The 13,381-nt window shown below is 52.3% G+C and overlaps 5 protein-coding genes across 5 annotated transcripts; 1 reads left to right on the forward strand and 4 right to left on the reverse strand.

Moving 5' to 3' along the window:
* Window positions 1-135: 135 nt before the first annotated feature.
* Window positions 136-3,123, forward strand: Aud_005971 (uncharacterized protein; the record flags this gene model as incomplete). The annotated part of the gene is made up of 3 exons (XM_043290880.1): window positions 136-689; window positions 756-3,009; window positions 3,082-3,123. 3 exons carry the CDS (start codon window positions 136-138, stop codon window positions 3,121-3,123), a joined length of 2,850 nt encoding a protein of 949 aa, XP_043146815.1.
* A 418-nt stretch (window positions 3,124-3,541) lies between these two features.
* Window positions 3,542-5,121, reverse strand: Aud_005972 (SEC14 family lipid-binding protein; the record flags this gene model as incomplete). Its single annotated transcript, XM_043290881.1, has 4 exons — window positions 3,542-4,096; window positions 4,162-4,542; window positions 4,617-4,758; window positions 4,853-5,121. 4 exons carry the CDS (start codon window positions 5,119-5,121, stop codon window positions 3,542-3,544), a joined length of 1,347 nt encoding a protein of 448 aa, XP_043146816.1.
* A 754-nt stretch (window positions 5,122-5,875) lies between these two features.
* Aud_005973 (putative transcription factor (Snd1/p100)) lies at window positions 5,876-8,741 on the reverse strand (the record flags this gene model as incomplete). The annotated part of the gene is made up of 2 exons (XM_043290882.1): window positions 5,876-8,392; window positions 8,604-8,741. The coding sequence occupies 2 exons, from the start codon at window positions 8,739-8,741 to the stop codon at window positions 5,876-5,878; spliced, it is 2,655 nt and encodes an 884-aa protein (XP_043146817.1).
* A 569-nt stretch (window positions 8,742-9,310) lies between these two features.
* Window positions 9,311-10,384, reverse strand: sod1 (superoxide dismutase SOD1; the record flags this gene model as incomplete). The annotated part of the gene is made up of 5 exons (XM_043290883.1): window positions 9,311-9,333; window positions 9,399-9,495; window positions 9,555-9,706; window positions 9,760-9,939; window positions 10,372-10,384. The coding sequence occupies 5 exons, from the start codon at window positions 10,382-10,384 to the stop codon at window positions 9,311-9,313; spliced, it is 465 nt and encodes a 154-aa protein (XP_043146818.1).
* A 1,109-nt stretch (window positions 10,385-11,493) lies between these two features.
* Aud_005975 (sedoheptulose-7-phosphate:D-glyceraldehyde-3-phosphate transaldolase TAL1) lies at window positions 11,494-12,842 on the reverse strand (the record flags this gene model as incomplete). Its single annotated transcript, XM_043290884.1, has 7 exons — window positions 11,494-11,730; window positions 11,783-12,166; window positions 12,221-12,385; window positions 12,442-12,560; window positions 12,623-12,634; window positions 12,701-12,719; window positions 12,804-12,842. The coding sequence occupies 7 exons, from the start codon at window positions 12,840-12,842 to the stop codon at window positions 11,494-11,496; spliced, it is 975 nt and encodes a 324-aa protein (XP_043146819.1).
* Window positions 12,843-13,381: the final 539 nt, after the last annotated feature.

Below are 13,381 nucleotides of genomic sequence, written 5' to 3' on the forward strand. Positions count from 1 at the left end.
ATCACCGCCCGCACCACCAATCAACAGCGGCATCATCATCTCCGCCAGATACCTTACCTATCGACCACCAACTCCTTACTATCCAGCAGCCCACCTTACACCTCCAATGACCGCTTTGGATCTGAGGTTATAAAAATGTGGCTACGGGTGGCACTCCTGCTGCTCACCTCATGCGTTCCCTCAACGGTGGCCATTTATCCTGATGAGGTCAATCATATCGATTTCCACCATGCGCTCCTGGGCACTCCCTCATCACACTCGACTTTCTTCCTCAAGCCTTCCTCGTCCTCTAATGCCTCACTGCTCTATACCCTCTCTCAGAAGCTACTTCTTGGTGCAGTGAACCCAAGAGATGGCTCACTGGTTTGGAGACAGAACGTCTCGCGATCATTGCTTTCGAAGGACGATGGCCAGTTCCAGTCATTCTTGCGTGCTTCCGACGGATCGAATGCGATTGTCAGCGCAGTGGGCGACTATATCTCCTCATGGAGTGCTTTGGACGGAAAATTGATTTGGGAGAATTGGTTCGCTGGTGAGCCTGTGGTCGACCTCGAGCTCTTGGAGCTCGAAGATGCCAGCGCGACTTCATCGGCCCGAGATGCGATCGCACTGTACGGTGACAAGACAGGTGTCCTCCGGAGACTGGATGCTGAATCTGGGGATGCGAAGTGGGAGTTCAAGGATGTTAGGTACTATGAATCACCCTGCGAAATATGTTGTCGTTGCTAATGCCTTCCTTTGGCTTGTTGATTCAGTGGTGACATTCCCCTGCAAATATCATCCTCCGCAACTGAGGTTTTCTACATCTCTCTACAGTCGGGCATGCTCAAGGGCTACAAGATCAAAGTCACTTCCTTGGATCCCCTCACCGGCCGACAGACTCAGCAGCACATTTTGAGCACGGAGAGTGATGTGTCTGGACCGGAGTCGATTCTCTTCGTCGGCGCAAACACCGCTTCTCCAGTGATCATTTGGACGGACAAGGCACAGAAGGCTTTGAAAATCAATCAAATTGGTCTGAAGCAAGTCAATACAATCAACATCGACAACACGAGCGGTGAGGAAATCAGGTCGATTGAAGTCCATACCCCGAAGAAGCTTAACTCGTTGCCGCATTTCCTTGTCCACTATGAAACGGACTCCAGCTCCTGGGCGGAAGTGTATCACATTGATCTGACCTCGGCGACTGTTTCCAAAGCATACAGTCTTCCTCGTGTGCAAGAGAAATCTGCCTTCGCGACCAGTAACATTGACGCCAATGTCTACTTCACCCGCATCACTCAGTCGGAGGCCGTGGTTGTCTCGTCTGCCTCTCATGGAGTCCTCGGCAGATGGCTGCTGCAGGCGCCTACGACTGAGCACGCTCAACATGCTGTGTCAGAGGTAGTCGCCAAGGGGGACGCCGTCGCTGTTCGGTCCGCAACAGTCTTGTCGTCGGGTGACTGGCAACTCATTCGGAACGGCCAGACTGAGTGGACGAGATACGAGGCACTGAATAGAGCGGTTGCCGCTTCCTGGGCTGAGGAAGAATACCAGGAAGATCTCGCTCATGAATTGGAAGTTGAGGGGCATGAGAGCTTATATAAGGCCTATGTCCATCGTGTCAAGCGCCACGCCAAAGACTTGCAACACCTTCCAGAGTGGCTGAAGGAATTACCTAAGCGTATTCTGACTAGTATTCTCAGCGACGAAGTGTCGAGCCTTGACGGTTTTGGACTCAGCAAAGTTGTCGTTGTAGCTACTGAGAATGGACGAGTGTATGGCGTCGACACGGGAAATCACGGCGCTGTCTCTTGGAGTGTCAAGGCTGCTGAATCAGACAGCTGGAACGTGAAGGCCATCCTCACTCAACCAGGCTACGCCACTGTGTACGTCGACGACGGTAGCTCAGTGAGCCTGAACACGACGTCTGGGGCTGTTATCAAGCGTACGCCCGCCTCAGGCAAGATCGCTTCTATCGCTGTCATCAACGACGCTACAAACCTTATCACCATTGGCGTCAAGGAAGATGGTGTGCCAGTGAAACCTTTGGATAAATCTGGCTTTTTCGTGACTCTCAGCGCTGATGGCCGTGTCTTGGGATGGAGCGTCGCCGACAACAAATCGCCTGTCTGGGAATTCCTTCCTGCTCAGGGCCAGAGGATCATTCGCGCTATTGCACGCCCCGCTCACGACCCTGTGGCCTCTATCGGCAAAGTTCTGGGCGACCGATCGGTTCTTTACAAGTACCTGAACCAGAACCTGGCTCTGATCACGGCTGTGGGTAAAGACACGGCCACCTTCTACTTGCTGGATGCCATTTCCGGGAAGATTCTTCACAGCAGTAGTCAGAAGGGCGTTGATACCAGTCAACCTATTGCTTCCGCCATCTCCGAGAATTGGTTTGTTTACTCCTTCTATGGCGATCCAGCGACACCGTCAGACGCCAAGGGTTATCAGCTGGTGGTTTCGGAGCTCTACGAGTCACCGCTCCCCAACGACCGGGGCCCGTTGGGCTCTGCTTCGAACTACTCCAGCATCCACGGCACTGACATCCTGCCCCTGCCTCATGTGGTTTCTCAATCCTTCATCATCCCGGAACCCATCTCGCACATGGCCGTCACGCAAACCCGTCAAGGTATTACAACCCGCCAACTTCTCTGCACACTCCCAGCTTCGAACTCCATCGTTGGCATTCCGTATCCGGTGTTAGACCCCCGACGACCTGTCGGGCGGGACGCAACCTCCACCGAGGCCGAAGAGGGTCTGTTCAAGTACAACCCCGTCCTCGAGTTCGACGGGAAGTGGTACCTCACACACAACCGCGAGGTTGTAGGCATAAAGGCCGTCCTCTCCAGCCCGACTCTGCTCGAGAGTACAAGCTTGATCTTCGCATTTGGAGGGGACGTCTTTGGCACGCGAGCCAGCCCCAGCCAGGCATTCGATGTCCTCGGCAAGGGATTCTCCAAGTTGCAGCTCATCATGACTGTTCTGGCGTTGAGCGTAGGTGTGATTATCTTGGCTCCAATGGTAAGTTTCCGAGTCGTTCCACGTTTTCCCTTGCTTGTACCACACATCACTCAAATACTGACCAAACTACAGGTGCGGAGAAAGCAGACCAATCTGCTGTGGAAGACGACCTAGAAAAGATGGGAGAAACAAGCTATATAACTTCTCTTCATGATTGTGTTTATTGCACTGCTATTCACCTAATCTAGCCTATGAGACTTAGAGAATCAAATGATGCAAGTACTCTGGATAGAAGAAGCGGACTTGGAAGATGATCTCGTTAATCGATTGACGGTGTTGATTTCGATGTTGATGTTGCGTTGGCCGCCGCCGATAGCAAACACTAAGTAACGTATGCAAGATGCCGAAGGGACATCTGCAATATGCGACTGAACAAGGAATAAATGCAATCGTCTTTCTATGACATGCCCCGGTCAACTTGATCGGTCGGTCTATGTAATCCCCCATTGACGCCTGGTGTATGTAGATTAAGGGACTGGTCCTGACCTGGACCAGTAAATGGAAAACCGAAAGGAAATTTATGTTTGTGGTATTAAGCAGATACCGTCTGAGCATTCCCGTTAGCAACCTTATCCGCGGCAATGTTCTCCAACGCCACCTTTTCATTCTCCGACTGAACGTCGGATTGCTCTGCTGATGATGCTGCTGGCTCTAAGCTCGTAGCAGCCAACTTGGCCTGCAATTCTGTATCCGGTGTATTTTGGTTCTCTTGGTCCTTGGAAGGCATAGGCACGGGGACGGTCCTCTGTCTGCTCTTGCCGTCGACCTTGCCCAGAATTTCGACGTGGTCGCCCTTGAAAAGGACGGGTCCCTTGGTGAAAGAGGGCTTGGTCTCGCCTTCGGCAGGAGGGATCTCCAGCGCGCCGATTAGTCCGCGTGCGGGCTCGTCGAGGTTCGGCATATCGCCCCACTGCCAGTCGAGTTCGCCGCCATATTGCTTGGGGATGCTGGAGGGGTCCATGAAGGAGGTGAGGGTAGGTTTCACCTCTGCGGCGGATAGAATGAAGATCTTGGAGGTGGTGACCGGATCGAACCAGCGTTTGATCCAGCCCCAGACGGTGGGGAAAAAGGCCGGGGCGCCGATAATCTTGTAGGTAGATGTTAGACAGCCGAGTCAATAGGTGGGTGGAAGGAAGGAAGGGGAAGACGTACGAAGATCCGGTCCAGGGTTTCCGGGTAATGCGCTGTAGCTAGCACGCTCGCATCCTGCATGTGCCCCTTCAGGTTCCAAAACTGCTTCAGCCCAACTCCGCTGACATCGACGATGTTCGTTGACGAGACGATCGGCGTCTCGGGGTGAGGCCGCGGCAGCTGAGAGCATAGGGGCATGACGAAGCGGAGGAGGTTCTCGTAGAGGGCAAAAAGGCGCAGCAGACGCTGCGGCACCGTCGAGGACTGGTGCGTCTCTGCCGTCGAGGCGGGGTCAGTCATCGTCGAATTATAAGCGGCCATGTTCTTGCTGTTCAAATGCTTGATCTCGAACACATAAATGGGAATACCGCGCCGGTCCCGACGACCCGTCCATTGCGGATACTATATCCATACAGCGAACCAGGGTCAGCAATATGTTCATCCACGGGCTCATTAAGCACTGGGCCCAGACTCACCATCCGTCTCGCGGCATCGTACGAGTCCACTTCGATGTTCGCATATAGCTCCTCGATGGCATTCTCCCGGCGCCAATCCTCTGTATCTTTGAACTGACCCCAAGCGCCATTCACATCGAACTTGCGCGCGCGCAGAAACCGCCTGTTCGTAACAACATAACACCCGTCAGCATGCTATTCCTCCACAACTCCCAACCTAGAACCAATTGAGAATTTGAACACGGGGGGAAACGCACAGCATAGTCGCATCATCGTGACTGGCCTTTCCATCCTCACCCTGCCCCTCAGGCTTATAGTACCCATTCCGCTCACACAGCGCTTTGAACTCCTTGAGCTTCTCCTCCTGGTCCTGCGTGAGGTGATTTAGGTGGCCAACGAGCCACGCCGTGCCCGCCGCCTGCGAAGCCGACGCAGCCGGGTCGTTCTCAGCGTATTCGGCCGGTTGTAACGAGGAGGCATCGCTCTCCGCCTGGCTGTGGTGGGATCTGGTACGCCACAAAGGCATTCTGAAGTCGGTGCCTGCTTCCGCGCTGCGTGGGAGACTCCGCTCGGTTTCTTTTTTTTTTCCTTTACCCCAGACTGATTAGATAAGATGCGCGATATAAGAAAGCGAAAGCAAGGGTCGCGGGGTGAATTGGTGCTGACAAGTAAACAGCGCTTCGCTTCGTCTTACACCCCTCCGCGGCAAGCCCGGATGTGCTAAGAAAGGCGATGTTTTGTCGGATCGGCTAGTCTTGCTGCGTCGGCACTTCAAATGCAATAGATTTCCAGTGGTGCGCCGATATTCACTGTGCAAATCCAGCAGCGAGAAGTGATGCGGTTAAGGACCGAGAACAGATCTTTTGCCCTGCTGGAAGTCGTCGGAAAAGAAGTTGTTTGTTGCTCTGCATAAAAGGGCGATTATGTCAGCATAAAAAATGACCGATCCAGTTATGCAGTCAATGATCATCGCCAGCAAACAATGAGAAGAACACTACGAATTGATCGACAAGCAGGTCGACAAGCGTGAAGCATAGTGGACGAATGATCGTATCAAATGCCTCATTTTGGCTATTCTTATTAGAACCTTTCCAGGGACATCCTATGCTGTATGCTAAGGGATATCATCAAGAAATACAGAAGAATATGACTGGCCAAAAGCAGAACGGCCAATTTTTTTCAAAGGCATGGATGTATTTTACCTTGCCCGTAAATGTACAATCGATTCATTCGTCCAAGTCCCAAGCTTCAAAGCCATTCCCCTTGACGGTGCCTATCACTTAGTCCTCAGTGAGGTCTCCATACTCCCACATACCGCGTCTCTCCTGCTTAGCCTCGTCCTCGACGCTACGCAGGTTAGAGAGGGTCTCGCTGGCAGCACGCTCCCAGGCCTTCAACTTCCGGGGAACCATGGCCAGGCCCTCACGGACAATTTCGGCGTTGATGCTCTGGTCCAGGCTCTTCGATACGGAAGGATCCAACAAGGTAACGTGCATCGTTCCGTCAGAAGCGACGTAGTCGACATTGGCGACCAATGTCCGACCATACGTCAATTCCTCAAGATAGCTGACAGCATCCTGGAGGTAATCGGCGGAGACGGGGAACTGCACGAAGGAGAGCACGGCGTCTGAAGCTTGAGCGCGGAGCTTCTGGACGGAGAACTGGGGCTGGCTCAGGGGTCGGAGGCGGGACCATGGGAGGATTTCAGAGTTACCATAGTCGATGTATACAACCTCTGCCTGCTGCTTTTCACGGTCGTTGCGACGCACCCTGGCACGGTACCAGTCGCCATCCTCAGTAAACTTGGCAGCCACATAGTCACCGGCCTTGGGTGGGCCAGGGAGCGGAGTCTCATTGGCCTTGTTCAAATGGAAAGAACGGAAGGCGCTCATCAGCTCCGTCAGGGCAGAAGTGCCTGTGCCAATCTGCTGGATCTTGATCTTTCCGGATGCGGGGTCGACATAGGTGACCATCACGTCCCGGTAGTCCTTACGACGCTCGGTAGCATCACCTTCCACGCCGTTGCTACCATTTGCAGGTTCCTCTTCAGCTTCCTCAGCTTCCTTGCTTGGATCCCAGTCGTGCCACAGACCCTTCCGGGCCTCCTTTGCCTTCTGCTCGGCTGCAAAGTACTCGGTGGCGTGACCGGACTGCTCTGCCGAGTAGGCATGAACCGTGGCCAGACCCTCCTCCAGGAGGACCTTGGCAAAGTCTTCCTTGTTGACGTACAGAGTGCCAATGAAGCCACCGACCTTGTCAATGGTTTCAACGTCGATCTCGACATCGCGTTGCATGCAGCGCTTGTTCGCCAAGTCATGGGCTTCCTGACCAAAAGGTTCACCAGCTTCACCAGGATTGCGAGCTGAGCGGGGCGCACGAATACCAGACAAGACCAGGGTCAACTTGGCATTCTCGCGGGGCACAAGAACGGTAAAACGAGATCCTGACTTGACGAAGTCCACAATGGCGGGGACACGCTTCTGACGTTGCAGGATCGAAACTTCCATCTTGGCCTTCTGCAAGCTCTCGGAGTAGTCCTGGTACTGCTTGGGCTTAGGGGGCTTGGGAGACCACATTCCCTTTCCGTCCTTCTGAGCTTCCGCCTCGGCGATAAGCAGGGAGTCATAGTCAGGGGAGCGATCCTCGTCGTCCTGGCGGTGACGAATGACCGAAGCAAAGCCAGCCTCCACAAGCGCGAGAGCGATGTTTGTGTTGCCCTGAATGACGGTTGCGACGTCCCTCTCCTCGTAACCCTCAGTCGCAGGCTTCTTGCCGTTGATTGTGACCTTGACGTGTTTGCCAATAAGCTTCTTACGCACGAACTCCTTGGCATCCGCCTGGAAAGGTGCCTGCTTAGGATCGGACGGCTTGGGCTGTCTAACACTGCTCAGACTAATCTTCTTCTCCTCACCGGCCTTGTTGCGGAGGATCAGAGTGTCTGCGTTCAGCACTCGGCTGACAATGTAATCCTGATCGGCGGCCCCGCCAGCAGGACCTTTCGCGATAAGTCCAGCGAACATGCCTTTCCTGTTATCCTTGGCCTCCTTCTCTGCGCGCCGGAAAGCTGCCATTTCAGCTCCGAGTAACGTTGAGTGGTGATCGAAGCAGCGGGCAAGACCGGCTTCCAGGAGGAACTTGGCGATATTGCCATTGGGGTGGAGGACAGTGGCGATCAGTTGTCCCTGGGGAGTGACGCCGAGAAGGGAAACCTGGACCTTGCGCTGCAGAAGGCGCGTCTCGACGAACTGATATGCCTCGTCCCCAAAGGGTTCACCGGGCTGCTCCTTGCCCTCCGCATTGACCCGTTTCGCGGCCGGGGCCCGAACTCCCGCAACAGCAACAACCGTCTGCAAATGTTCATCGGGCGACAAAAGCAGGCGCAGTACTAGCCTGTCTCCGTTCAAAACTCTCTCGACAATGGCCTCGAGGTGCTTGTCCTTCCACTCATCCACCAGAGCTTTTGCGTCGTCAACCTCGTAGCTAGTCTCTGTACGGCCTTTATCCGCCCCGGCCCACATACCCTTGCCTTCAGTACGGGCGTGGTCCTCCAGAGCGCGGAGTCTCTCAAGATATGCGAGTGTCTCTTCAGATTCGTCGCTGCGTTTGCCGGCCTCGTCACGCACGCGGGTCCATCCTTCTTGCACGCTGATATCGGGCAGGGAGGCATCAAAGCCAGGGAGCTTGATTGTGCCGTAGTCACGCTTGGCGCCGGTAGGAATGGTGTAGAGGACCTGGAACTGGATTACTTTACCCACGAGGACCTCGCGGAGGAATTCCCGGGAGTGGAAGCCGTATGGCTAGAGATGAGTGAGCGACAATTCGGAATAGCAGTTCAATCAAAGAGCAAGCCATTTCTGAACAGCAATGTGTAGAATGAAGTGTGCCAATTGGGTTTGCTGGTGCTGGATGGGTGCAAGTAGAGGCCACCTATCCAGAGACCAGAAGACCGAGATTTTAAAGCAACAAAGCTAGGTAGAGCAATTGAACAGCAGAAAATCAGAGACTCACCTCATCGCCTTCTCTCCTCAGTCTGGGAGCTGAGACATATGCAAGACTAAGGGTGCGTTCCTGTCCAGGGTTCGTGACATGGGATAGGACAACTGTGTCGCCCGACAGGACAGATTTCACACGGGCTTCCAAAGGCATGCTGAGGAAGCCACAGAAGACTTGGGACTATAAGAAATTGATGGGGAAGGAGGAAAAATGATTGCTGCAGCGACAATCAATTGTTTTAGGAAATCTTGAATGAAAATGATTAGAAGTAAGAAAAAGCAAAGACAGAAGAGAGTGATGGGGAAATAAGGTCGAGGTGACTCGTGAGGAGAGCTTCCAGTTTGGGGCCACCTGACTTTCTGTGGGGGAAGCCGCTAATAGTCTAGCCAGGGGCAGTCCCAATGCGCGATACTGATAGGTGTCATTCAACTATGTATTGTACCGAGATTTGGCAATGAGGGAATAATGTTTTGATAGATATTGGATCATTCCATTGTCAAGTAAATTAATAGCTATATTCGCACAGCAACTACTTCATTACAAAAGCACATCAATTCGTGAATGCTATCCAGCACGTAGCTCTGGTCAGCTGCAAGTCAAGAGCAGACTCCTCTCTTGGATTTCTTTTTCCTGGTACGTGAACAAATAGCAATTTTGTTGCTTTTCCTTCCCGTTCTGAAGATGATCCAAGCACTTTTATGCTAATCAAAGTCGACTGGCGCTTAAGCGGCGATACCAATAACACCTGTTGAAAGAGACGACAAGTTAACGTACATCCGCCTTTGTGTCTATAGACTGAGATGCACTTACCACAGGCAGGACGAGCACCAGCGTTACCAGTCTTCTTGGACTCCTCGTTGCCACCCTTGCCAAGGTCGTCGGTACCGGCGTGAACGACCAGGGTCCGCTAACATTGTTGTCAGCTCACAGTCAAATCGATGCAATACCGTCCGCAAAAAAACTTACGCCCAGAACGCTCTCAGCACCAATCAGCTTAATAAGCTTGTCCTGCTTGGAGCCGACGGCGTTACCCTCGGCATCGGTCTCGAAGTTACCTAGGTCACCGACGTGGCGCTCGGAGTCCTCGGGAGCACCGTGGGTCTTGCCAAAGGGGTTGACTGGACGTCGGTCAGTTGTCAGTTTCAAAGAAATCACTGGTAAGAGAACGTACAGTGAGGACCAGCGGAGGTGCATCCGTTGGTGTTGTCACCGAACTGGTGGACGTGGAAGCCACGCTTGGCGTTGGGGTCGTTGCCCTTGATGTTCCAGGAGACGGTGGTGGGAGAGTTCTCGTCGGCCTGCTCGAAGGTGACAGTGCCGGTGACCTTAGAGTCACCACGGACGACAGCAACTGAGAAGAAAGTCAGTCATCCTGCAAAGGTAGGAACGGCACATAGTACGAAAAGCTTCCAGAAAACGGGAGAAGCTCGTTTGGATCGCTCATGTGCAACGACTGGTTGCATCAGATAAGGTAGGACCCGTCCATAGCTTCCCAACTCCCACTAGCCATGTAGGCCAGAGCAAGCCAGCAAGCATCAGGAGCAAGTCAGGAGCGAATAGAAGCATCCATTATCCATTAAGAGCAGCCAGTACGCTCAGTTACCCCAGAGTTGGGATCCAACGACGACGGATGATAGGCCAGGAAGCTGTTGAGGGCCGGATCGCAAGGTGCTCAAATGTGCTCAATCAAGGTCCCCGGCCACGGTCGATCGTGGATCCCAACTACAGGAAGAAACCAATGAAAAATACGAAAGGCAATATAAAACAAGTATAAGTCACCTACCAGCCTTGACCATTTTGACGGTGTGAACGGTGTCTTGTGAGATATGACTTGAATAGAGATTCGAGAAAGTTGATGGCAGAGATGATGATGAAAAGAAAAGGGCGAGGAGAAATCGAGAGGCAAACCTTGGGACGAGGGGTAATTTCTACTACTAAATAACTACCTAGGTCAGGATATAGCAAGTCCTATTAGCTACTACTAGAGGGTGGATTCACAGTATCATTCTACTCCGTATTCGATAGGTTTCCAATCGGCCCAATTTCGTCTGCTTTCCATCCATGATGCATCCGCCTTGACTGCCCCTCCTCATTGGGGCCCTTGGGGAGCTGCTGGCCTCTCAAAAGCGATGAAATGGTTACCCCCACCTGTGCTGGCGGGGTCGTCGGAATGACGTTTGTTTGTGTATTATCGTGTCAAAGGGCACGGATAAGCTGGCAGCTCTTCATGTAGTCGACGACTGGGCTACTCAGTACTTCGGAACGCTGGGTATGTACTGTATTGTACCAAGTACCAAATATAATTCCTTTCCAGAAATCGATTCATAAGCCGTTCGGTCTCGACTGCGGATACAGATTACCTCCTAGATCCTAACTGAGCGAGAGCTGCAGATCCGCGGAAATCACTGCCATACTAAACCCGGAATCCCGTGATCATTATTTGTAAGCTAACCAACAAGCTGTGCAACCCAGTATCTAAGCAATGACTGAAGCTAGATAATTCTTGTTATCTCGATTGTGTTTGTACGGCGTTCCTAACAATGAGCGTTAGATAAGAGCACGAAAATCATTTAATAACCTCAGCCTCCTTTGAGTGAAGAGGTGGTTCAATTCCAGATGACGTACCTCGGGTATTGTACAGCTCCAGCTGTTTTCCGACCATCATGCTTCGGCCTAATTTCCGAACATGTTCCTTCTATTAAGCCTACACAGAAACTACAAGGACCTAAGATATATTGATAAAAAAATATGCCACGCCATTTCAAATGACGTGGAGAATTCATTACATGATTCATTCATATCTACGAGGCCAATTTTTCATGCCGCCAAATTTTAACAAAGAAAAGACATTCGCAGGAAAAGAAGCAGAATTCAACAGCAAGACAGATCAAGGCAATTTCCCAATCTAAGCCTGGATCTTCTGCTTCAGGAGCTCCTTGAGGGTGACGGCGTCAGCCGCGAACTTGGAGATACCCTCGCGCAGCTTTTCGACGGCCATAGCCTCCTCGTTGAATTCGAAGCGGAAGGTAGCCTCGTCGTTGATGTAGCTGCGCTTGGGGATATCGAGGCTGGAAGCGCCGGCGGCGTCGAGCTTCTTGGGGACGGGGGCTGTCGAGTTGTACAACTCCTCGAGCAGGTTGGGCTACACCTCTAGGTTAGTGTAATTCCGGCGACAATTAGGACGGATAACATACCGAGATGGTCAGGTAGTCACAGCCAGCCAGCTCTGTGATCTCACCGGTGTTACGGAAGGAAGCTCCCATGACGATGGTCTTGTAACCGAATTTCTTGTAGTAGTTGTAAATGCTCTGAACGGACTTGACACCGGGATCCTCCTCGGGGCTGTAGTCGCGCTTGTGCGCAGCCTTGTACCAGTCCAGGATACGGCCGACGAAGGGGGAGATGAGGAAAGCACCGGCCTCAGCAGCAGCAATGGCCTGGACAAGGGAGAACATGAGGGTCAGGTTGCAGTTGATGCCGTGCTGAGACTGCAGGATTTGGGCGGCTTTGATACCCTCCCAGGTGGAGGCGACCTTGATAAGAATACGGTCCTTGGAGATGCCTTGTTGTTCGTAGAGCTGCACAAGTCAGCGATGTCTCGTCACCTGTTGATTCGGTCAGGTCTGGCGTACCTTGATGATGTGAAGGGCCTTGTCGACGGAAGCCTGGGTGTCGAAGGAGAAACGGGCATCGACCTCGGTGGAGACCTTGCCGGGGATGATCTCGAGAATCTTCTTGCCGAACTCAACGAGAAGGTTGTCGAGAGTAGCCTCGACCTGTTCGTCAAGGGTCTTGCCCTGTCGGGGGTTCAGTAACAGATCAATATAGCGCGGTCATTCACAGAATGACGGACCTCTTTCTTGCCCTTCTGGACGGCAGCGTCGATCAGGCTGGCATACTCGGGCTTCTTAGAAGCAGCCAGGATCAAGGAGGGGTTGGTGGTAGCATCCTGAGGCTTGTATTTGCCAATGGCTGCAGAGTAGTCAACATCGGAAGCAAGGCTGAGCAATATTAACGGGACGAAGGAAACATACTGGCAAAGTCACCTATAGAGACGTGATATTAGCTTATATCCTTGCAGTCATCTACCCGCAATGATAGAAAGAACTCACCAGAGTCACAGACAACAACCTGTACAGACGATAGACCTAGTGATTAGCGATCCCATCCTGATGTGGCGCCAAAAGGCCACGAAATAATTCACTTTGGACTTACGGTGCCAGTGGCCTTGAGCTGTTCGAGAGCGGAAGACATTGTGATGTAATGTATGTTATGTGAGGAAGGCAGTCAAGCTATCAAACACAGGAGAGATTGAATCTGTAAGTGAAGGCGTCAGATGATAGATGGTGTGAATGATATATATGAACTGTTTAAGAAGGGAAGAAGATCGAAGATGGAAGACGTGGCGAAAGGAGAATTGAAGTACTCACTTACTAACTCAGAGGGGAGGGGGCAAGATTGGCGGGCGAGAGACTTCCGCTGGTAAGGAGCGATGAATCTATGGAAATGCAAACATTGGATAATGGTGGGATGGTGGGGTTATGACGGTATGTCCCATGGATGACATGATTCTGCACATATAACCGGTCGGCATCCATCATAACTGTCTACCTCTTTAGATACCACGTATGTTCCTCCCTCTTTCAAAATAAACGAATTAGCCGATCTACAAGTGCTCTCTTCCATCCATTGTCATCAGCAATTATCCCGCTCTCCCCGTTGTCTTTCCTTCACGAACCAGGTGGTATTTCTCGGTGCAGAGTGCTCCGATGTCCGGATAGCTCATGGACGCT

The sequence above is a fragment of the Aspergillus udagawae genome (assembly GCF_001078395.1).
Source record: "Aspergillus udagawae IFM 46973 DNA, scaffold_4, whole genome shotgun sequence".
NCBI classification, from domain to species: domain Eukaryota; kingdom Fungi; phylum Ascomycota; class Eurotiomycetes; order Eurotiales; family Aspergillaceae; genus Aspergillus; species Aspergillus udagawae.